General features: G+C 39.3%; 1 protein-coding gene across 2 annotated transcripts in view; it reads right to left on the bottom strand.

Moving 5' to 3' along the window:
- Positions 1 to 23760, bottom strand: part of LOC124777687 (nucleoprotein TPR-like) — a 291125-nt gene that overhangs the window by 230494 nt on the left and 36871 nt on the right. For both annotated transcript variants that reach the window (XM_047253163.1, XM_047253164.1), the window contains exons 2-5: positions 10052 to 10214; positions 4525 to 4746; positions 2844 to 3003; positions 2570 to 2744 (exon numbers count right to left, since the gene is read on the bottom strand). In XM_047253163.1, the coding sequence (XP_047109119.1) occupies positions 2570 to 2744; positions 2844 to 3003; positions 4525 to 4746; positions 10052 to 10214 (720 nt within the window). The remainder of the gene's footprint in view (positions 1 to 2569; positions 2745 to 2843; positions 3004 to 4524; positions 4747 to 10051; positions 10215 to 23760) is intronic.

Here is a 23760-nt window from a genome sequence, read left to right as displayed (position 1 = left end):
TTCCTTATTGACACCTCCTCCCCATCTCATGATCAATCACTATCTCCCTTTCCCTCTTTCATCCTTAATTTCCTAATATGTCAAGAATGCTATTACTGTATTCCCTCTGCTATTTCCAGTAACCCCATTCTACACTACTGAGTGCATGTTTCACTGCAATTAATGCAACTGATTAATTAAAGAAATGTTGTAAAAACTGCAAGGTTATTTCAGTTCAGCATGAGGCTTCCTTCATACAATTCAATGAAACTGTTGGAATGAATAACAGGGTGTATATAACCCGGGACAACCGGGAGATCCGGGAAAAACCCGGGAAATTTTTCATCCGGGAGAAAACCGGGAAAAACCCGGGAATTTTTTAGAATTCCGGGAATGTTTCGTTGTTTTAGTTTCCTGTGATTTTGATTGGTAAGAACTCCAACAAAGGATATTACTGTATCCCGCATCTGCAGGATAATACTGCAGCAACAAAACATTAACAAGAGGAAGAAAAAACAAAAATAAAACTTAAGTCTCAAAGGACATCCGCCATATACAACAACAAAACATAGTGGTCATAGAAGCGTCTGCCAACAGCAAAGTGTGTCAAAGGCTTTAGAAAGACTATGCAATGATTCATAACTACAAATTGCCTCCGATGAGCGTGACGTGACAGCTGCTGACATTAGATTTGTTTGAGCAGTTGCGGGCGGGCTCTTGTACATGTGCAGTTGAGTCGCATATGGGTAGTACCTTCTCCCGCTTCTGTCTACGGATGTGTGGCTGGGCGCCACTATCTAGTATTGCCCCGGTTCGGAAATATCGTAGATCAGGGGCTGATGCACAGAGCAGTCTGAGTTGTGGTGTGGAGGTGGGTAGTCTTCACGTGACCTGTGTTTACGTTTAGTGATTTTGCAGTTTCCTCTTCATTTATTACTCTCACATCAAATGAAAACAAAACGGATTTCTGTGGCCGGGAGCTATCAAATGAATTAAAATACATTCACATAATTATGGAAGGCTAAAATATGTTATTATTTTCAGGTTTTATTTCCACCTTTCTGACAGTCGCGCATTAATCGACTTGCAGAACAATGAAGTTATTTTTGTCGCTTTGCTAAAGAGATTTGGCTTTTATTAATCTTTAGGGCTGAGGCAGTCAATTTATTTGAAACGAAGTGTTTAATTTCACACTGTTGGCTAGTTTCAACTGTTCGCTGCACGTTTTCCATCTTCTAGTTCACATGGCATTATGCCATAATAAAGAACCAAACATGAGATAATACAGTATTGGTACTCAAGAAAATTTACACTATAAGCCCAATTATGCATTTTAGTATGGTTCATGAAATTCCTATGAACTTGAAGTGTCCTCTGATGTCTTGTTTCTTTTGTGACATACGGCCTTCCTGTGTCATCGTAGCTGCACAAGACCGGTGGCGCCTGTTACCCGGCGCTCTCTGGCAACTGCTGAAACGAATCAGTTTCTAACAGGTTACGGGAAAACATTGCGGATGGTGGTTTGAAAAGCGTTACTTTCTACGTAAATTTCCTTTTACACAAGATGAACTATATGCGAGAATGTACGATGAATTTCTTAAATCACAGAGCGTTTGACTCTCAGTTAAAAAATCAACTCTTTGAGGACGACCATCTAGAAGAATTTCGAGCCCAGAAGATTAGACATTTACGTCGTTATTAAAAATTTTACTGGCACATTTGTGTGATATATCTTAAAGTGTAACACGCGCAAAAAAGATCAACATTATATGTGGAAGCTTAGCTCCTGTTGCAGCTTATTAATCTTTGAGGCTACGATTATATGTGAAACCTCTGTTTTTCTTGTAGCAACACTATGTATATTAATTTAAACCATCAACTTTTCTTAGTTGTGTGTTCGCGCTACCTAAGAGTGATCTTGCCATTGGCTGACTACATCACGTGTCCTATGCTGTCATCAGCTGGTGAGATCACATGACATGAGCTATGACTGGCTTACAAAAGCCCGTCGCAATCTCGATTTCAATGCCTTGGAAAGTTACATGCGTTGTTTGGTGGAATTCGAATTTATATCTTCGTAACACGAAAATATGCAGCGTACGTCTTGCTGCTGCACATCAAAGATCTTTCCAAAACGTCCTCCCCCCCCCCCTCCCTCCCCGTTTCATTTTCTAAAGTGCCGGGAAATTCTACGTCGGTGTATAAAACCATAAACATTCAAAATACTGATAAGTTTTACAGTGCTGAGGAAACACGGGGAAAAATGTATTTTCACCCGCGAGAAAGTGTGTTCTCAACCGTGAAATCCGGGAAAAATCCGGCAATTTTTTTTCCTTGTCCATGTATACACCCTGAATAACTTCCTATGTTACCTGCTCATGTCCTGACTGCCTGGCCCTTTTCCTTTCGTATCTTTAAACCTTGGTCTCAAAACTCTTTTCCTTTATGCCTATCAATGTTATTACACTATAAACTTATCTGCAGGCAATTACTGCAAGCATTAAATGAATTCTTGCTGTATAGGTTTAGACACAGACAAAAGCTGTACTCAACAAGCAGTACTTTCAAACTGTGGAGTCCTATCACTTACCTTTGTACAAATTTGCAAGCTTTGTCTGTGCACGCACTTCCTGTCCAAAACTTTCCTGAAGCTTGGCCTCAGCCTCACGTTGCTCCAACAGTTGTTTTGAAAGAGAATCCATTTTCTTTTGCAAATTAGAATTTGCTTTAGTGAGCTCTTCAACACGTTGTTCTAGCACATTTGTCTATTTGGAAGTAATGAATAAGAACGTTAGTATTTATTTTTACAGACCACATTACAAAAACAATAAAAATGGGATAAAATGACTTATTCTTTTTAATACCTCCTCTGTTTTCTGCGACAGTTGTGTTTCAAGGTTAACAATATTTGCTGCATTCTGAATCCTCAAATTACGCACTTCTGAAGCATGTTTCGCAAGATCTTCATTTAAATTTTGAATCTGGGCTTTAAGCAGAACACGTTCCTGGTCCATGCGTTTTTCCCTGAAAATATGTGCCAAGTACATTTTGTTTAACAAATGGTACACTAACAAACAAATGATTTTATGTAAAGATTCTTACTGAAATTGGCTGGGCCGGGGAGGTGTTGGGGCCGGAGAGGTGCTGAGGAAATTGGAGCAGAATGGGAGGGGGGACATATTTAACCAATATTTCAGCCTCTTCCTATGTCATGCTTCAAAATCATAATGCTTAAACAGTTACTTCAATATATCATATGACTTGGCAATAAGCTGGTGGGTAAAGTACGTATGTAACAATGACAAATGAAGAGAGAGAGCTTTTCTACATGACAAAGGATACTGCCATATCTACATTTACGTCTGTATCTACACACTGGAAACCACCGTGAGGTGCATGGCAGAGGGTATGTCCCATTGTACCAGTTATTAGGGCTGCTTCCTGTTCCATTCAAGTATGGAGTCTGGGAAGAATGATTGTTTCAATGACTCTGTGTGTAACAATTACTCTAATCTTATCCTCACAATCCCTGTGTGAGAGATACACAGAGGGTTGTAGCATATCCCCAGAGTAATCATTTAAAGCCAGTTCTTGAAACTTTGTTAATAGACTTGCTCGGGATAGTTTATGTCTGTCTTTAAGAGTCTGCCAGATCAGTTCCTTCAGTATCTCTGTGTCACTTTCTCATGGATTAAACAAACCTGTGACCATTAATGCTGCCCTTCTCTGTATATGTTCAATATCACTGTTATACCTATCTGGTACAGGACCCACACACTTGATAAATATTCTACAATGGGTTGCACAAGTGATTTGTAAGAAATCCAGGTATTTGTATGACTTAGCCAGTGACACATTGATATTACAGTCATAGGATACTAAATTTTTTTCATTGGTTGTGCGAAGTGCAAAATTTTATCATTTCTCAATATTTAGAGCAAGTTGCCAATCTCTGCATGACGTTGAAATCTTATCAATATCTAACTGGATATTTATGCAGCTTCTCTCAGATAATAATTCATTATAGATATCTGGACCATCTGCAAAAAGCCTGATTTTACTATTAACACTGTCTGCAAGATCATTAATATGCAACATGAATGGCACAGGCACATCCTAAGTTACTTCTGCACAAAAAGAGTTCCATCAGTAATACAATAGAGCCTCAAGAACCTCCAACTTTCATACAACTGCTGCATAACAATGGAGTATCAATATCATCAGATTCCTGAGAGAAACAATGCAGCAATATTTAATGAACCAACCACGCATAACCCTGAAGAAAAACAACGAGCACAGTAATTTCATTTAATCATAACACACTAATTTACTTTAGCAGACACCCATAGTAAAACAATACAATATTTAAGAGGTCAGAGTTGAACACAATAAATCATCATTACAGATGAAATATTACTGAAATGGATGTCACATGCTTTTTCAATACAGGTGAAATCAACCATAAAATATGTTTAAGAAGAAAGCTATGTTTTCACAGTAATTCTCAGTTAACAAAACAGTATAACTACATGTAAAAATACCTACCTTGCTTCTAGACTAGCCTGTCTACTGTCAACTTCATCTATCTTCACCAAAACTTCATATTTCGCAGCAACCGCATCTTTCGCTTGCTGGGCAAGAGCCTTATTTTCTTCCTGAAGAGAATTCAATTCAGCATTGCGCCTCTCCAACAACCTTGTCAATTCATCACGCTCATCCGAAACAGACAGACACTGTCGGCGATAATCCAAGTTCTCTCTCTCCAGCCTGAAACATGTACAAATGACAAATACAGAGACACACAAAAAGAGACATATGAAGCCCAAAACAATACTGGGCTCCACATATTTCCACTGAGCATGTGTCAGTAATGATCAGATGTTGATTAATAACTCCCTGCCCTATCCTCACTACAAACTGAGGTGACAAAAGTGTTGTGATAGCGATAGATACATATACAGATGGCGGTAGTATTGCGTAGACAAGGGATGAAAGAGCAGTACAATGGTGGAGCTGTCAATTGTACTCAGGTGGTTCATGTGACATGATTATGGCTGCACAACAGGAACTAACAGACTCTGAACGTGGAATTTTACTTGGAGCTACATGCATGGGACATCCCATTTTGGAAATTGTTATGGAATTCAATACTCTGAGAGCCACCATCTCAAGAGTACGCTGAGAATACCAAATTTCAGACATTACCTCTCACCACAGGCAACACAGTGGCCAACAGCCTTCACTTACCGACTGAGGGCAACGGCATTTGCGTAGAGTTGTAAGTGCTAACAGACAAACAACACTGCATGAAATGACCACAGAAATCTATGAGGAACATACAACGAGCATATCCATTAGGACAGTGTGGCCAAATTTCACATTAATGGGCTATGGTAGCAGAGACCAACACGAGTGCCTTTGCTAACAGCGTAACATTGCCTGCAGCACCTCTCCTGGTCTCTTGACCATACCAGTTGGACAGCAGATGACTAGAAAACTGTGGCCTGGTCACATCAGTAGCGACTGCAGTTGATAAGAGCTGATGGTAGTGCTCAAGTGTGGTGCTGAGGTCATGAAGCCATGGACCCAAGTTGTCAACAAGGCACTGTGCAAGCTGGTGGTGGTGCCATAATGGTGTGGGCTCTGTTTACAAGGAATAGACTGGGTCTTCTGTTCCAACTGAACCACTGACTGGAAATGGTTATGTTCAGTTACCTGGAAATCACTTACAGCAGTTCATGGACTCATATTCCTAAACAGTGATGGAATTTTTATGGATGACAATTCACCACGACACAGGGTCACAACTGTTAGCAACTGGTTTGAAGAAAATTTTGGACAGTTTGAGCAAATGATTTGGCCACCCAGATCACCCAACACGAATCCCATCGAACATTTATGAGACATAATCGTGAAGACAGTTCCTGTACGAAATCCTGCACAGGCAACATTTTCACAGATATGGGAGGCTACAGAGGCTGCATGGCTCAATATTTCTGCAGGGAAATGCAACAGCTTGTTGAGTCATCACATGTCAAGTTGTTGCACTAAGCCCAGCAGAAGGCAGTCCAATACATTATTTGGAGATATCTCACGACTTTTGTCACATCGGTGTACGTGAGTAGTACTTTTAATTATTGTATCATTTCTAACTGGATAGATTTCTCATTCAAAGAAAGTGTGATATCAAACAGCCTACTGGATTAAAGTAGACACTTACAGCAATAATAATATTAAAAACAATGTACTATACAGCCTTTCACAAGTGTGTTTTCTACTTTTCTGTAACAAAAAGTATATCACAATTTCAAACAACCCAACGTACATGCATCTCACTTCATAATGTTTTGTATAACATTTGCTTCCTCTTACTTCAGGAATGCAAACAAGCATGTTGATATTGTGATACAATTCTATTACCTGAGATCAACAGATCAAATGTGACCAACCAGTCTACTTCAAATCGATTGCTGCAAATGACAACTTGTTTTGCTACAGTTAATAAAATGTTCCAGGCTGCTATGCCTTGGTCTACTGGATTTCACATTTAAACCCAATGTTTCGTCCCCATCTGCAGAGGACATTTTCAAGGGTGACTGTAGCTTCTTTTAGTGTCAGATTCACACCCTGCCTCACTAGTCACATATTTTAACTGCCCGGGCACAATTGGCTGTTGTCAACTGCCGTCATTCACTGTTGTTGTCACCCCATGATGGAAGACTGGTGTGCTACTTATTCAGCACCGAAATCTAGATGAGATTCAAATTCACACCCTCCTCCTTCCTGTTGAAATTACAGGGGTAATTTATAGTCTCCATGGCCTGTGCATCACTACAATTTCTGCGCAGTCGTCTTACTGTTCTTTTTACCTCAGGAGACAAATAATCATTCTTTAGCAATGCATTGGTGAGATGTTTTAGTTCTGCGTCAAACAGCTCTAGTTCGAAGATGTTCCTTGCTCTATCTGCCAACATTTTTATGACACCTAGCTTTTGTTGTGGGTGGTGGTTCAAATCCTGGTGTAGGTAATTGTCTGTGTGCGTGGGTTTTTTGTAAACCACGTGGCCTAAGCTACCACCTTCTTTCTTGAAAACTAGCACATCACAAAAATTTAATATTCTGCCTGGATCTTCATCTATGGTAACCTGAATCTTTGGACTGATATTGTCAAATGTTTGTGGACACAAGCTAGTTCCTCCCTGTCATGCCTCAACAAAACAAATCTACCATTCGGTTACTTGTTGGCAGTTTCCAATGTCTGCTCCCTGAATTTTTCTGTAAAGAAATTCGCTATAACTGGGCTGAAGGGACTCTCCTTAGCCATGCCATCTGTCTGTTCATAGAACTCATCATTTCATTTGAAATTTGTGGCTGTGAGGCAATATCTGGACAGTTCAGCAATATGTGGAGGAAAAATCTGGCTCAGCTGGTGCGACACCTCACTGAACAGAACCATAGTAAACAGCGATACTACATCAAAGTTAACTAATTCTTTCTCCAACTGGACCAGTATGCTGTTTAATTTACTGCTAAAACATGCCAAATTCTTGATATATGAATCCAATCAGCCCATATACAGTCATAATAATGTAGTCAAGAACTTAGTAATTGAGAATAAGTGGGCGAACCAATAACACACTAGCTGTATGTCTTAGAGGAAAATGTTCTTTGTGCATCTTTGCGAAGAACCTTGTTAAAGGGGTCCTTACTCGGTTTCCTATATGTTTACAGCTCTAATACGTTATTAACCTTACTACGATAGTCAGTCGTTCCAAACAAGTCGCATTTCCCTTGTCCTCCGCAGATTGGGATAAAACGTTGGGTTTAAATGAGAAATTCATTCGGGCACAGCACAATAGCGTGGAATATTTGATTAATTGTGACATTTCTGGCCTTGATAGTATACATTTTACAATTGTTTTGTTCATCTACCCTAAATTTTACACAATAGAAGGTGGTTCTTACGTAACATAACACACTCTTCGGCCAATACATAAAACTGCTTGAAATTATCCACCATCTTTCAGTCTCATCCTCTACTTATACTTAACCAGTTTTCTTTGTGTGGCTCCAGTTTTCATATTTGGTCTCTTTTTTAGAAATTACCCCCAACTTTACTAACATTTATTAATGTCAGAACCACCTCTTATTCACAGAGACATGACAGTTTTCGTGGGAGATGGCGTCCATCACATAATCCTGCAGAGCCTAATATAAGAACTCCTCATCTTGACTGACTTTTTTTGGAAACGCCTTTAAAGCAACTGCTGTATTTTAATCAATGTCGGAGATCAAAATACCTTGTTCTGACAACTGGTTTCACTTGTACCTGGATCAGAATCTTTCTTTTTCTTGTGCCTTTGTCCTGCAACTGGTGTAGGGTCAGCATGGTTATACACAGATTTGGTATGCTTAATTTAAAGGGTGGCCAGATGTCCTTCCTGTTGCCAACGTGTTACCTCATCGGATGGAATGTGTACCCCAGCAGTCCACGAGTAATGTTATCCAAATGAAACTGAACAGAAGTTTTCTAATGTTTGTGAACTGTAAAACTGAGAGTCCAGGCATGGTGCAAGACATCAACCAGGGTGCATTTTATCACCTCATAATCTTTGTCTTAGAATCATCAAAATCAATCTCTGCACACTGTTCCCAACAGAGTATATTCTCCATACGCTTCCTCTAGCAAACAATGACTTTCCGCAGCACATTTCTTGATATGAAAGCAGAAAAGTAAAACTTCCCGCAAATGCCATTTGGTAGGTAGAAAACTGCAAGATATTCAAGGCACTAATAGGAATGCTCTTTTCCCTCCACTCTAAAGTCACACACAGGTCTGAAAACCCAATCTTTCTACTGTTAAATAGGTCTCATGTCACTATCCACTTTTTTCATCAACGAGTATTAATTCGAGCTCCCAATACTGCTGCTGATACTATGTGTCATGTTTTAAGTAACTGAATTTCAAATAAATTAGCATACTGTGATAATTGAAAAAATAATACAGATTCACCACATTAAAAATACTGTAAAGGGTGAAAGTTATAAACATGACTTGGAACAAACAGAGTAGTGCCAAGACAGAATCAGATCACACCAAAGTCAGGCACTGGCCAGCAGACTGTGTGTTCAGCAGCTTTGCAATGGCTCTGTGTTGACAGACAGCACCGGGCCAGCTTGCAGGAGGCATTGCAGCCTATTATGACAACTGGGTCATCACCTGGCCCAGAACAATTGTTGTGACCCACAAACACTGCTGTTACCATCAAATCAGCAAGGAACAGTAGTATTTAACTACAGTTAAACCAGCTCAGCAGTATGTGACCCAGTCTGTGTCGACTGGAGCCAATGCCATAGCTCTGCTGCAACTGGGTCACAGCGAGGGACCAATACCTGTCTGCCCAGCTCGGGCAACCAACTCTGTGCTACCCACCCAACCCTGCTCTTAAGCATCGGTCCAAATTTCGATTCTGGGCAACAACATCGCCTTGTCACTGGGAACTCACAAACTTTTGCAGTGGAGATGATGTTGCCGGCCACCCGTGACCGAGGTGTTGTTGGAACATGCTGCCTCAGCCAGCATACCGGTGATGCCAGCTCTGCACTCTGTTTCCCAGGCAGCATATACACTTGCCTCATTGTATGCCGCTGCCTGAAGCTACAGTGCTAAATATTATAAGAGAATACTGAAACACACTTGGAAATAGGGCGCAATCAGATGACTGTTTCAGCTGAATAAATAAATATAGAACTGTAGTAAGGTCACGTGTCACACCTCAAACCATCTATGAATCCATAGAATCCCCACAAACAACTTCGACACATCCTGAAAAGCAAGCGTAATGCATGGTCCCCTTCTGTACCATCATGAAACATACAGGTACAAACTATCTGCAAAATATCCATATTAAATCAAAGGCTCCAAATACACACACAGTAGTAGCTGCTGTCACTCTCACTAGACCACATCTGACATAGTATCCAGTGGTTGCCAATATTTCAAAGTAAAGTAGAAATACATTTGACAGATAAATCTTAGTCTGACTATCAAACACATTGTTTCAAACTCTACCTGTTTGCAGTTTCTCTGAGTTTTGAAGTTTCGCCCTGCAAGTTTTCAACTTTTTTCTGTGACTCTTCCAGTTCTTGCAGTGTTTCATCCAAGCGATTCTTAAGACGAAAGAGCTCCATTTGCTTTTCAGCCAGGTCATTTTCTGCATCAGCTTCAGTTTGTTCTGAAACCAGAGCATTACAACAATTACTCTTAAGCTGTTATACTTATGTATATACAGCACAACACACAACATACAAGGGTTGTAACTTCAATAGTGGCAACTATTTATTTACAGCTCGCACAAAATAGATATGTGTTTCAAAGTTTTATTGACCTTCATAGTTGTCACCAGCATTGTGTATAACCCGTTGCCAGCAATGTGGAAGTCATAGGATACTCTTAGCAGTGCCAGTTGCATTAACTGTTCGAGCGGCGTGGTCTAGTGCTGGACAAATTTGTAGCAGTTCTGAAACGAATGCTGTGAAGTGTTTCCTTCAGTTTAGAAATCGAGTTGAACTCATGAGGGCTTAAGTCAGGGGAGTGCAGTAGGTGGTATAGCACTTAGCAGCCCCATCAGTCAAACAAATCAGTAACAGCTTGCACTGTGCATGCTTGAGCATTGTCCTGCAAAATTATGGTCAGGTCTCTATGCTGTTCATTTTTGGAACACAACCTACAACCAGCTTAGAGACAGAAGTGATGACACTTTCTGCAGGACCTGACCATAATTTTGTAGGACAATGCTCATGCATGCACAGTGCAAGTTGTTACTGATTTGTTTGACTGATGGGGCTGCTAAGTTCTATACCACCTACTGCACTCCCCTGACTTAAGCCCTCGTGAGTTCAACTCGATTTCTAAACTGAAGGAAACACTTCACGGCATTCGTTTCAAAACTGCTACAAATTTGTCCAGCAATAGACCGTGCCGCTCGAACTGTCAACACAACTGGCACTGCTCAGAGTATCCTAGACTTCCACATTGCTGGCAACGGGTTATACACAATGCTGGTGACTACTCTGAAGGTCAGTAAAACTTTGAAACACATATCTATTTTGTACAAGCTGTAAATAAATAGTTGCTACAATAGACAACATTTTTAGTGGACTGCAATTGACACAGAGCAACAAAAATCCACAGAAACCTGACACTACAGAAGCAAAAAGTGGAATCTTAATTGTTCTAATAATTTTCAAGTGTGCAACTTGATCCCATTGACATTGGATCACAATATTATGACCCAGAGATGTCCCTGCCATCTTCAGGTGATAAGACATCTACCGAAGAGCCCAAGTGCACACACTGTATTTATGCCGAACCTTGCACATGTAAAATAAGCTGACATACCTTACACACTGAAATGTAGCAGCTAAGACTTTTCCGCTTGTTTGAAATTTCTTACAAATAGCGTCTCTCTCACATTAATTAATAGGAAAAGCTAATAATATATCAATGGCAATCCTAAGCACTGCCAAACAATGGGCAATATAAGTAAAACTGAAGTTTGGGAATTGTTATGTTGAAATAAACCTCTACAATGATTCCTGGCGCCTCAAGCAGACAGTGTAACTGGTAGAAATGTTTGAAGCTATACTAATTTCTTAAAATCTTTAAAATACAGTTGAGATTATTGTCTATGACACATATTTTAAATCTGATATTTTAAGGTAGAGAACAGAATGGAGTCTTATTATGTAATTGCAAAGCTGCCAGGATCGTGTTTGAAAGACTGTTATTAATGAAATAATATATATTGTCATTAAAGCCGGGAAACACACTAGGAAGAAATTATATTTGGTATTTCACAAATAATCCGCTAAAATGTAATATGTGCTGTTTTATTTACACATATGACTATTTTCATTGTGACTAAGACTGGCCTGTAACAAAATTCATATACTACATAATGTTGTTTTATTTTACAATTCATACAATGTCACTTACTGGGGATCTGTCAAAATTCATAATATTTCTTTAATTTTCTGTTTTTAACAATTACGTCACTGTAGCAAAATGTATGTAAGGCCCATGCAGAACTACTGTTATGCGTGCAGTTTTGCTCAAAATTTTGTTGAGGCCTCTGTGCCAATCTAATTTGTAAACATGTAATCAATTCTTAAAGGCATACACTGGACCAACTTTATTCAGTTGTACAAAGGGTTGTTTTATTGCTTATATGACTCCATGGCAAAAATAAATTATGTTGAAACTCAAAATCTTCTGGGACATGAATTAATGTGTGCATTACTGCCCAGTAGGTCAGTGGTGTTACACCAGGCTTTCAGCAATAGCAACAAATCAACTCTACAAAGTAAATAACTCCCAGCCAAATGAAGAAAAGTTTCAAGAGACCAGGCAATAGCGTAATACACGCACTGGAAAAACAACCTTTTACAGAAAGATACAAATGATAAGCAAGGCAAACAACTTTTATAATCAAGAAATAATGCCTTTATCAGAATAACAAAGTGACTGACAGATGAACATGTAAGGAAACTATGTATATTCATTATTAGCTACATTACCTACATATTGCATCAAGTTCTTATTATGTTAGCACTATTGCAGAAAAAAACTAAGTGTCAGTCACTTTGTTAATATGATCCAGGTACAATATATCTAAATCAACAAAATGCACTATTTTGTTGCAGTGGAGAAAGGGTGGGGGTATGAAAAATAATTAAATTATATCATTCGTATAAATAGTATACCTAGTATTTTAAAGTAGCTGGACATCATCATCTGAGGTGAATCAGAAAGGTTATGCTGACGTTCTTTTTTTGACCGAAATGGCCCCCTTCTCATTCACTTCCTGCAGCTTGGGACAACAGTGAATGTCCAGCATAATTCGCAAACCTTGACCACCCATCGCCAAGCAATCAAATCAAAACGACCAAGCAATCTCACCCATGGGGTCTACATCTACATCTACATCTACATACATACTCCGCAATCCAGCACACGGTGTGTGGCGGAGGATACCCCATACCAGAAGTAGCATCTTCTCTCCCTGTTCCACTCCCAAACAGAACGAGGGAAAAATGACTGCCTATATGCCTCTGTACGAGCCCTAATCTCTCTTCTTATCTTTGTGGTCTTTCCGTGAAATATAACTTGGCGGCAGTAAAATTGTACTGCAGTCAGCCTCAAATGCTGGTTCTCTAAATTTCCTCAGTAGCGATTCACGAAAAGAACACCCCCTTTCCTCCAGAGACTCCCACCCGAGTTCCGGAAGCATTTCCGTAACACTCGCATGATAACCAAACCTACCAGTAACAAATCTAGCAGCCCACCTCTGAATTGCTTTTATGTCCTCCCTCAATCCGACCTGATAGGAATCCCAAATGCTCAAGCAGTACTCAAGAATAGGACGTATTAGTGTTTTATAAGCGGTCTCCTTTACAGATGAACCACATCTTCCCAAAATTCTACCAATGAACCGAAGACGACTATCCGCCTTCCCCACAACTGCCATTACATGCTTGTCCCACTTCCTATCGCTCTGCAGTGTTACGCCCAAATATTTAATCGACGTGACTGTGTCAAGCACTACACTACTAATGGAATATTCAAAAATTACGGGATTCTTTTTCCTCTTCATCTGCATTAATTTACATTTATCTATATTTAGAGTTAGCTCCCATTCTTTACACCAATCACAAATCCTGTCCAAGTCATCTTGTATCCTCCTACAGTCACTCAACGACGACACCTTTCCGTACACCACAGCATCACCAGCAAACAGCCGCACATTGCTATCCACCCTAACCAAAAGATCATTTAAATAGATAGAAAACAATAGCGGACCTACCACACTTCCCTGGGGCACACCAGATGATACCTTCACCTCTGATGAACACTCACCATCGAGGACAACGTACTGGGTTCTATTACTTAAAAAGTCTTCGAGCCACTCACACATTTGGGAACCAATCCCCTATGCTCGTACCTTAGTTAGGAGTCTGCAGTGCGGCACCGAGTCAAACGCTTTCCGGAAGTCAAGGAATATGGCATCTGTCTGATACCCTTCATCCATGGTTCGCAAGATATCATGTGAAAAAAGGGCGAGTTGCATTTCGCAGGAGCGATGCTTTCTAAAGCCGTGCTGGTGCATGGACAGCTACTTCTCAGCCTCAAGGAAATTCATTATATTCGAACTGAGAATATGTTCGAGAATCCTGCAACAAACCAAAGTTAAGGATATTGGTCTGTAATTTTGAGGATCTGTCTTTCTACCCTTCTTATATACAGGCGTCACCTGCGCTTTTTCCAGTCGCTCGGGACTTTACGTTGGACAAGAGATTCACGATAAATACAAGCTAAGTAAGGACCCAATGCAGTAGAGTACTCTATGTAAAACCGAATTGGAATCCCGCTCAGGACCTGGCGATTTATTTATTTTCAACACATTCAGCTGCTTCACAACCCCAGGTATGTCTATCACTATGTCCTCCATATGGGAATCTGTACGAGACTCAAACGGCGGTATGTTTGTACGATCCTCCTGCATGAACGATTTCTCAAATGCTAAATTTAAAATTTCAGCTTTCGTTTTGCTGCCTTCCATTGCCAGGCCAGACTATCAGCGACTGGATGGAAGCCTTAATGCTCTGCTCCGCAACAATGCAAAGCCTCATACGGCCAACACAGTCATGGCACTGCTGCAGAAATTCAAACAGGAGGTTCTCAGCCACCCTCCATACAGTCCAGACATCTCTCCCTGTGATTATGCCATTTTTGGTCCCCTTAAAAAGGCTATGGGGGCAAATGATTCACCTCGGACGACGACGTCCAGCTTTACGTATGGGACTGGTTAACACCGCAGACCCGGAATTTTATGAGACAGCCATTCACCGCCTTCTGTCACAGTGGAACAAGTGTCTCAGCAGCCAGGGTCAATGCTTCTAACATACAGGTACTGGTTTCTGTAATTATGCCTCCAGCTCTCTTCTTTTTGAATGCCCCTTATAATTTAAACGTTCATTAGGATGAGAGCAACAAACTCTGTAAATACAAATAACAATCTGCCAGTAAATTTTTTCTTGAAGTTTTAACACAGAGGGCACAGGGAGTGAAAGATGTGAGTTCTGCTGAGATTTATTGAGAGGAAAGATGACATGGCAGCAGCTTAGTACTTCGCATCTATGGAAGTAGGATGGATACAGTGAGAATTAATTTTTAAATGTGCTTCAGACAGACAATAATTTTCTAAAATAATGGTGACTGGGATTAACTCAAGCCTTTGTTTCACTAGCTCAAGAACAAACTGTCACCTTTCAGCCTAACCCAGACCTCAGGCTACAATACATATCAGGATCTTATTACAAGAAAGAGTTTGCTTTCACATTAGATGGTTTCAACTCGCACACTGTAACCTTTAACCTGAATTGTGTGTTATGTTACAGATCACATTTAAGTTAGCTTCTCCAATAGAGGATGTGCTCTATTGGTTCTGCACCGTTTTCATAATTTTGACTGAGATAAACTGACACAGCAGTGTTCATCTTTGGCATGCCAGTGCAAAAGTTATCAGAATCAGTTAAGTGAAACACCCAAGCAATCTGCATGTCCATTTACATATAAAAACCGTCTTTTGAATTTTCCTTTGGGTGTTACCACATGTGCGAGTCCGTATAATGATTCAAAGTTCTAGACTATAATATTTTACTGATCACGTCACTTCTGCATAAATTTTCATTGATTGTGTCAATACCTGTGCGTGTCGCAATATACTGTGAAATTTCAAACATTTATGAAGGCCACGATAAAATCATCATCATCATCATCATCATCATCATTTGTATCCTTCAGCTTAAATTGTGCTCTCAAAATTTTTGGCAACAGCAGGCCTATTCTCCCTCAAACACAATATTTTCCTCATTTCACTGTAGCTTATAATTATGTGAGAAATAGGACAGTTCTTAAGAATTTTTAGATGTTTACATAGTATATTTTTGAAAATTTTACAAGTGTTATGGATAACTAATTTCATAGCAAAATCATCATTTGTGATTTACAGTTACTGTCAAAAAACAGTTCACCCAGAATTTCAGAGAGTGTCGCAGAGAATGTTTGGGAGTTACTATTGTCTTGTGCATTAAGCTATTTCGTAGTAAACTGGCATTTGTGGGTTGGGTTGGGTTGTTTGGGGAATGAGACCAGACAGCGAGGTCTTCGGTCTCATCGGATTAAGGAAGGATGGGGAAGGAAGTCGGCCGTGCCCTTTCAAGGAACCATCCCGGCATTTGCCTGGAGCGATTTAGGGAAATCATGGAAAACCTAAATCAGGATGGCCAGACAAGGGATTGAACCGTCGTCCTCCTGAATGTGAGTCCAGCGTCTAACCACTGCGCCACCTCGCTCAGTCTGGCATTTGTGCTTAGTTACTTTAGCACACACTTTGTTACCTTTAGTTTTCCCTTTCGAGAGGAGAGTATATTATCTACAGTTATCCCGAAGTAGCGCTGTTTTTGTGTGTTTGCGGCAATCGTCTCAAAACGTTTTAAGAAACTAGTAATTTTCACCACAGGTTTTTCTGTTGCCTTCATAAAAATAGCGTTTCCTGTACTAAATGCTTCAGTTCTTAAAATTAATTAGTAATAATTTTAGCTCAACAGATTAAACAATCCATAAATATTAGTGTAATATAAGGAGTGCCCCCCCCCCCCCTCCCACAATAGGCAAACGTATCAAAATCCTAGTAGGGCCATTCCACACCAAGAGGTCTAATTTCACGAAAAGTTGCCCCCTGGCCATCACGGTTTTTGCTGAAATTTTGTACAAACATTCGCACAAGTTCCCAATGAACATTGATAAAGTTTTACTTTCACCAATTTAATACTTGCAGAGATACAGTCACTTGTTTGACCCCATAGCACAGCAATCAACAGTGCAGTGCACCCGTGAGTTTTTGGCATCTTCGAAACATAATATCTCTGCCAATATTTTCTTGAAAGACACAAAACTAAGTCACCTTGTACAATGTTTTGCACCTTCTTAAGCAAAATAATTAAAAAAAATGATTATTTGAAGCAAAGTCGTCTGAAAAAAATTGATGCTCGAAAAAATGTGAAGTTTAGTTTTTTTATAATTCCAGAAGTAACTGAAGGATAAACTTGAAAATGGGCTTGTAATAATTTACCATTACAATGTCTTAGAATGTGAAATTTCATTCTCCAACTGCTATCCAAGAGTTTACAAACTGAGGGCAATTGGGTATATATGGCCCACCCTTTTTTTAAGTGCCTTCTGCAAACTCTTTTAGACCGTATACATTAGAAAGACTATTTTTTAAAACCACCTAAAAACTAGTTTTGGTTTTGTAATGCGAGTATATAAGGGACTAAAAACCAACAAGGTGGAGGTGCATTGAAAATGGACCCATACTCTGCAGGTACTCAAATCTGATATCTTTTATTATGTTCTGCAATTGTTTAGCATTCTTTGTGGAAGATAATATCAACAAAGTCCTGATGTCTAGGAAATAAGCTGAGTTAGAGAAACTGCAAATTGGTCCTTTTGTTTTTCTACAGCATTCAGCTCTATTGTTTTTCTACAGCATTCAGCTCTACAAAATTCCTTTTATAAAAAAAATGAAATGAAAAGGTATAAATAGAAAAAAATAGTTTCTTTTTTCTTTTCTGGGGCTCTAATAATTTGAGATAATCACATTTGAAAAGTGTAATTTTTTGGATTACATCTTAACAAAACTTCTCCCCAAACAATACCATCAGTGACCTAATGAAACCTGCAAAAAAATTCAAGTACCTTAAATCAAACATAAGCTTATGTGCTAAAAGAAGCCTCTTCTAACTTTGGCCTCTGGCACTTACAGGAATGTATCGTCAGGATTGAGAGCCTGGAATTAAAGTAGTAAATCAATAGCATTATGTCAATAAAACGATATAGTAATAATTCTCTGTGACATGAATCCATTCCAAAACATGTCAGAAAAACTGCTATTAACTTCATCAAAATTTACACTATGTGATAATGGGGTAAACCTGAAGGCTATTTATACCACGTGTGCTGTAGCTATTTAGCAACAATTTTACTACCATGATCTCCACTGCATTGGCACTGCACAATTTATTTGTAAAGTTTATAGCCAAGACGATTCTGTAGTTTTAGCAGAAAAACGGACTGAATAAGTCTTGACGAAAGACACCCCCCCCCTTTTTTGAAGTGTTTCGAATTGTTTTGACTTTATCGCACTTCTTAGCCATCAAGACTTCTGATACTGTCTTCCATAGGCAGTACTCAACAATTGTATAACACACTGAAAGATACCAGATTCACTCTGAGTACCAGTGGAATATGAGCATTTTACCATGCACCTCCACTTCGTCATTTTGTAGGGCCTTACATACTCACGTTGCAGAACCAAAAACTGTTTTTTAGGTGGTTTAGAAAACGGTCTTTCTACTGAATACAGCTTAAAAGAGTTTGCAGACTTTTTTTTGTAAAAATGGGAAAATATACCCTTTCTGGCATTTTTAGAGAAATCATCATCTTTGCACTCAATTTATAAAGTATTGGAGAGCAGCAGGAGGATGACATTTTATATTCTAAGACCTTGCATTGATGAGTTATTATGCATAAAGTTTCAGGGTTATCTTACAATTCCCTCCATATATATAAAAAGACAAACTTCACATTTTTTCAAGGTTGTATTTTTTTGGCTGAAATAGCTCAGGAAATATTTTTTATTGCTTTGCTTAACAGAGTGCAAAACGTTGTACAAAATGGCCTAGTTTTGTTTCTTTCAAGAAAATATTGCCTGATATATCATTTCTCCAAGTCGCCAAAAAAACTCATGGTTGCACAGTTGAGACTTGCATTATGATGACAAACGAACAACTACATCTCCAGAGGTATTGAATTGTTGATCATGAAACTTTACCAATGTTTTCTGGGAACATTGTGAATATTAGTACAGAATTTCAGCAAATTCTGTGTTTGTCATGAGGTACCTCTACCATTCGGCATGGAATAATCCAGTAGTTAACTGACTACATCTTTGCAACAAAATGCCTGAGTATGAAGCAATCTAGAAAAGCACTGAAGCTTAAAGAATACTAGGTACAGAAAGCTGGTTAAATCTTGAAGTTGATAATGGTGAGATTTATGGGAAAAATTTATATGTATGTCAAAAGGACAGGCTTACGAGAAATGGAAGTTGTGTATTTGTCACAGAACACAAGACACTGAAATCCATTGAGATAGAAACTGAAGCTGTATGCAAGAATGTTTGGAAAAGACTCAGTATCAGTCGTGGGCATAAAATGGTAATCAGATCCTTCTATCGACTGCCAAACTCACCCCCTGATATAACGGAAAATTTCCTTCAGTTCTCTTGTATGTTAAGTCCCCCAATCATACTGTAACCATTGATAGAGACTTTAATCATCCAACAATTAACTGGGAAAATTACAGTTTAGTTGGTGGTGGGTGTGATAAGAAGTGCTGTGAAACTTTACTAAATTTCTTCTCTGAAAACCACCTAGAACAGATAATTAGGAACCCCAGTCATGGTGGAGATATATTAGCTCTAATGGTAACAAATAGACCTGATTTCTTTGAGGAGGACCACATCGAAACTGGCGTCAGCAACTACGAGGAGGTTGAGGCAACAATGATTACCGAAGTACAAGGTAAACTAAAACAACTTGAAAGACATATATATGTTCAGTAAACTAATAGTGCCGTACCTCAATGAGGAACTTGCAACTTTTCATTCAGGACAGAAATGTATAGAGGAACTATGGATCAACTTTAAAAAACTAGTTGACCATGCACTCAATACATATTTGTACAGAACAGTTCATAATGGAAGGGACTTCCAAAGAAACAAGAACTACCGCATAGGTATAAAACGTAGCTTAGGGCTATAGACAGAGAGATGCTGAATGAAAAGCATTTGGCAGTCAAGAGAGCAAGGCATGAAACCTTCTATGACTACCAAATCAGAATACTGTCACATGATCTTTCACAAAACCCCAGGATATTCTGGTCCTATGTGAAGCCTTTCAGTGGTGGCTAAATTAGTGTCCAGTCAATCACAGATGACACAATAACTGAAATTGAGGGTAGCAAAGTAAACGCAGGAAGCAAAGGAAAACCTAGGAGAATTGCCTTAACTTAATGCTCATACCACTGAAAAGACGAGTGAAGTAAGCGTTAGTGTCAGCGGTGTTGAAAAATTTAACAAAGCTCCAGGCACAATGGACTCCCAATCAGATTCTATATCAAATTTGCAGCTGATTAGCCCCCCTTCTAACTACAACCCACCTTACATCCATCATACAAAAGACTGTGCCCAGTAGTTGGAAGATAGGACATGTCATGCCTGTTTACAAGAAGAGTAGCAGAACTGATTCACCAAACTACTGTCCAACATCATTCTCATCCATTTGTTGTGTAATTTTAAAAAATAGTCTGAGCTCAAACATAATGAGATATCTCTAACAAAATGACCTCCTCCATGCCAGCTGACAGGGAAACATCATCAATCATGTGAAACACAACTTGCACTTTTCTCACGTCACACACTGAAAGCTTTGGACCAAAGCAGCCACGTAGATGCATTATTTCTTTATTTCTGAATAGCATTTGACTCCACACCACAACTACACATATTATCAAAAGTGCAGCCCTATGGGGTATCAAGTGAAGTTGGGGACTTGATTGAGATTTTTTGGTAGGGAGAATGTAGCATGTTGTCATGGATGGGAAGACATCGACAGATGCAGATATAACTTTGGGTCTGTCCTAAGCAAGTGTGTTGGGACCCTTGCTGTCCATGTCGCGCATTAATGTAGCCTGACACTTTCTGCAGATTATGACGTCATCTATAATTAAATACTATCTGAAAGACGCTGCACAAATATTCTGTCAAAGCCTGATAAGATTTCTATGTGGTGCAATGATTGGCAACTTGCTTTAAATGTTCAGAGATGGAAAACTGTGCATTTCATTAAACAAAAAAACCTAGTATCCTATGGGTCAGAAGCAAAATGGAAAATAGATTTTTTTAAGCAAAATATTTGTCACTGGGAGTAGCCAAGTTTTCTTGCGAGCCACAGCTGGATTTGTGCTAGCTGGTACCAGCTACTTGCCATATGCTGGCACCAACCCACACCGTCTTATGTGCCTGGGCGAACTCCACTAACACAGTCAGCAATGCCGATACGGTAATGCTTGGCTTAAGCACCCCTGACAAGGTAAAGGTTCCAGAACCAGTGTCAATATAAACAGTCCATCAATCAAGAAATTGGAAATGGTCATGTGCCAGCTGAGTGCAGACTGAGGAGCACAGTGGAGCCTAGAGCTCTGCCTCTCTTGGCACCCAGCTCTTGATTTGATCAGATGTTCCTTTACTACACTCTTGGTCATCACGATTGTCAGTGGTCTCCCAAGACATTCATGTAACCTTAATTACTAGAAATAAAGCTTCAGAATTCCCCAATTTTTATTTCAACCATTCTCACAAACCAAATGCTCACAAATCTTGACCACCTTACCATCAGCCAACTTTCACAACACAGCTGGAATCTGCCTACTCATAGGAATGAATATATGGGTGCAACAATTTGTAGGGATATGAAATGGAATGATAATATACGCTCAGCCATAGGTAAAGCAGCTGGCAGACTTTGCTTTATTGATAGAATACTGGGGAAATGCAATCATCTACAAAGCAGATGGCTTACAAGTCTCTTGTGTGACCCATTCTAGAATAGTGTTCAAGTGCGAGAGACCCATACCAAATAGAACTGGCAACAGATATTGAACATATACCAAGAAGGTCAGCACAAATGATCACAGGTTTGTTTGACCTGTGGGAGAGTATCAAAGAGACGTTGAAAGAACTGAATTGGAAAAAAAAAAGTTCAAATAGCTCTAAGGACTATGGGTCTTAACATCTGAGGTCATCAGTCCCCTTGACTTAGAAACTACTTAATCCTAACTAACCAACGGACATCACACACAACCATGCCCGAGACAGGATTCGAACCTGCAACCGTAGCAGCGGTGCAGTTCCGGACTGAAGTGCCTAGAACCGCTCGGCCACAACTGCTGGCGAATTAGCACACTCTTAAGAGAAAGTGAAACTATCCTGAGAAAACCTACTTACTAAGTTTCAAGAACTGGGAAATAGGACTCAACAAATATGCTACAAACCCCTACACATCAATCATGCAAGGTTCATGATGACAAGATTAGATTAATTACAGTACGCACATAGGCATTTAAACAATCATTCTTCCCATGCTCCATGCATGAATGGAATGGAAAGAAACCCAATAACTGTTACAATGAGGTGTACCCTCTGCCATGTACTTCACACTGGCTTGCAGAGTATAGATGCAGATGTGGATCAGCCATCACCCCAACCCACATCAAAAAATTACATAGAAGAGATCGAGAGAGGAGGGGCGGGGCGAGGAAGAAATATTGCCAGTTTTATGGTTTTGCAAATATGACGTCACATGCTTCAAAATAATTATGTCACGGAACAAAACAGACACACAGTATCACTATGTTCAGTTGACCCAACAAATCAACATCAATTTGTCCAATGTCAATTTCAGTTTGAAGGGCAAGTAAATATCTTGAGATAAAATTTGTTTGCTAACATAATAAGGACATAAAAACTAAATTACAGGTTAACACTCAACCAACAGGAAAAATATTACAATTAAACTTCTCGGAAGAGTTTGACATAGTGGTTTACGGAAATGGTGGAAAGGTACATGAAACAGTAACCCTGTACTGTGCAATGAGGTAAGATTGACATTACCAATTAAGGTTGATCAAAGCCCAGTGCTCTGCTGGGAAATTAATTTCCAGTAAATATCAAGAAGGCTATTTATTTTCTTCTTGTAGGTAACAATTTTAATGTACGTACAGAGGAATTCAAAAGCAGCACAAATTTAGTACAGTTGTGTATTGTGTAATCACATGGTAAAATGTGATTAGTATTTTACTTGTTTCTCTTGGGCTAAATACTTCTAAGTGTCACTGAAATTTTGTTTATATGCATTAACATTTGAACTTCATCTTTTATGCAACTGGTTATCATCTTACTATCACTTATTGTGATCTGAAGTGTGCTCCAATTTTGAAGGGGTAACATCAAAAATCTAATGGGGGGAGTCTGTCAAAATAAACTGCAACACAAATACTACAGGTGCACATATTCAGAAGATTTGGATACACTGCAAAAAATCATGGTGGGATGCTGTGGCCCGATAAAGTCATATTTCAGATGATTTGACTGGTATGGCAAAATTTACATCCTGGTTTGAATCACCTTTCCTCCCACACACCAGGCATCAATGAAGTATTAAAAGTTCTTCTAAAGACAATCTACTATCTCATTTCCGTTCAAAGTTCTCAGACTCTGTAGTGTTTGTGGACAAAAAGTATTTGTACATCACCAAACTCAACAAATCTATGTCAACCTCTAAATGTTGTCTTCTTTAGACCTGTGAAAATGGCATGAAGGAAGATTTTAAACAGGTGCAAAGCTATTCATGGGAAACCTGGGATACAAGAAAAAGACTTCCCTTACTTATTTGCTGAAGCCTTGAAAAAACACAGAGTTCCTCCAAAAGTGACAGTGCAGGAGAAAGGTGGAATTAATTGCAATCTTATTGCTGACTCTGCAGTCTGTGGTGTCCTTCCATTTAAGATTTGTATCCATAAACATTTCAGTTTTTTTC

This window comes from Schistocerca piceifrons, chromosome 2 (genome assembly GCF_021461385.2).
Source record: "Schistocerca piceifrons isolate TAMUIC-IGC-003096 chromosome 2, iqSchPice1.1, whole genome shotgun sequence".
In the NCBI taxonomy this organism is placed as follows: domain Eukaryota; kingdom Metazoa; phylum Arthropoda; class Insecta; order Orthoptera; family Acrididae; genus Schistocerca; species Schistocerca piceifrons.
This window is presented reverse-complemented; position numbering and strand designations above follow the sequence as displayed.